We start from the raw sequence: 1,644 nt of genomic DNA on the forward strand, positions 1-1,644 counted from the left end.
CCCGGCGGGGAGAGCAGGCGGCCTTGTCCCAGCAGCCGCAGGACGCTGCAGGTGGCGGCGGTTTCCGACACCACGGAGCGCAGCTCGGAGTCCTTGCCCTGGTCCTTTTTCTGCTTGGTCCGACGGTTTTGGAACCAGACCTTGACCTGCAGGGCCGGGGAGAGAGGCAGGGGTCAGCGGGGTGGGGAGGATCGGGGTCACCCCCCCCCCCTCGCCCCCCATCCCAGGTAACCATAAGAGATTTTACTTCGAGCAAATGATCTTGTTGCAAAATACACATCCTATTTTTCCAAGGTTATCCCTGCCACCCCCGCTGACCCCCCCTCGGGTCCAGCTGCCTTTCCTGGGTGTAACAACAGCTTCTTTCCCAATTTCCCGGACAGTCTCTCTCCTTTCCCCACCCATTTTAAGCAATATTTAACTTTAAAAAGGAATCCTGGAAGCTCCTCCGAAAACAAACCCCAAAAAAACCCAGAAAGCACCCATGGCGGTTTCTGTAACCTACGAGCTATTGAACTTGTCATTCCTATCCGGCAGGGGAAAGAAAAAAAGCTAATTAGCTTGTCAGGGGAATTTATTGTTGTATGATATTTTGCAGAAATATGAAACCGGCTTTCAGAAGTTTGGGGTTATGTTTTTTGTTGGTTTTTTTTTTTAGCCGCCTCCCCGCGCTCTCCCAGAGTTTCCACCCGCCGCTCTGCGGGACGGAGGGGGCGCTTCACCCCCCCCTCCCCCATCTCGAAGGGAGAGACAGTTTTATTCAAAGTCTCTGCAGCCACTGGTTTCTGTCTCCCCGCTTCGTGCGTGGATTTTCGAGGCAGTCCGCTCCGGCCCTTCCCACAGTCAAGATTTATGATAAAAAAAAAATAATTAAAAAAAAAAGAAAAAGCTCGAAATAACGGCCCAAACTTCAGCCCCGTCCCCGGATCCCCTGGGGGGTCTCTTCCGCTCCCAGAACAGACCGCTCAGACCAAACGCCTCCAACCCAGAGCAGCCCCCAGGGGAAGGTGCCAACCTTCCCTCCTGGGTTTTGTTTTGGGTTTTTTTTGGGGTGTTTTTTTGTTTGTTTGTTTGTTTTGATTTTTTGTGGTTTTTTGTTTTGTTTTGCCTTGGTTTTTTTTTCTGGTTTTCAGTTATTTTCAGTTATTTTCGGCTTGCTGGGGGCTGCTCGGCCTCTCCTCGCATCTCCCCGGCCGCACATAGTTGGGGGGACTGGGGAGGGGCGGACACCGAGCCCCGGCCCCGGAGGGGGGGGGCTTCGATTTCGTGGCCAAAGCTCCCTCCGACCCCTGGGGCCGGGCCGACTCGCCGTGCACAGACCCACGGGGCCGCGGGAAAGCCCGTGGGGGCTGTGTGAGGGGACACGCAGGGCCGCGGGACGCCCCCCTTCCCTTCTTCTCCAGCAAACGCCCCCCATTCCCCCCCAACTTCCCTGGCCGCACATAGTTATAGGTCCCTCGCCGGGCAGCGGGGCCTCCCCCCGGCGGGGACACGCGTGGGCACCTCGGGGGAGGCCTCAGCCCTTCCAGCGGGCCCGCGCCCCTGCCCCACATCACCACAGGGCCTGCGCGGGGGCGCGCAAAAGGCGCGCAGGGCCGGCCCACCCGTGGGGCCCGGCGCGCAGGGGAGACGCTGGGGGCCGGG

The 1,644-nt window shown here is 58.5% G+C and overlaps 1 protein-coding gene across 1 annotated transcript in view; it reads right to left on the reverse strand.

Moving 5' to 3' along the window:
• Positions 1 to 1,644, reverse strand: part of VAX1 (ventral anterior homeobox 1) — a 31,924-nt gene that overhangs the window by 23,664 nt on the left and 6,616 nt on the right. The window contains exon 3 of the mRNA XM_014945211.1: positions 7 to 146. Within this exon, the coding sequence (XP_014800697.1) occupies positions 7 to 146 (140 nt within the window). The remainder of the gene's footprint in view (positions 1 to 6; positions 147 to 1,644) is intronic.

This window comes from Calidris pugnax, unplaced genomic scaffold, assembly GCF_001431845.1.
Source record: "Calidris pugnax isolate Ruff unplaced genomic scaffold, ASM143184v1 scaffold89, whole genome shotgun sequence".
NCBI classification, from domain to species: Eukaryota; Metazoa; Chordata; class Aves; order Charadriiformes; family Scolopacidae; genus Calidris; species Calidris pugnax.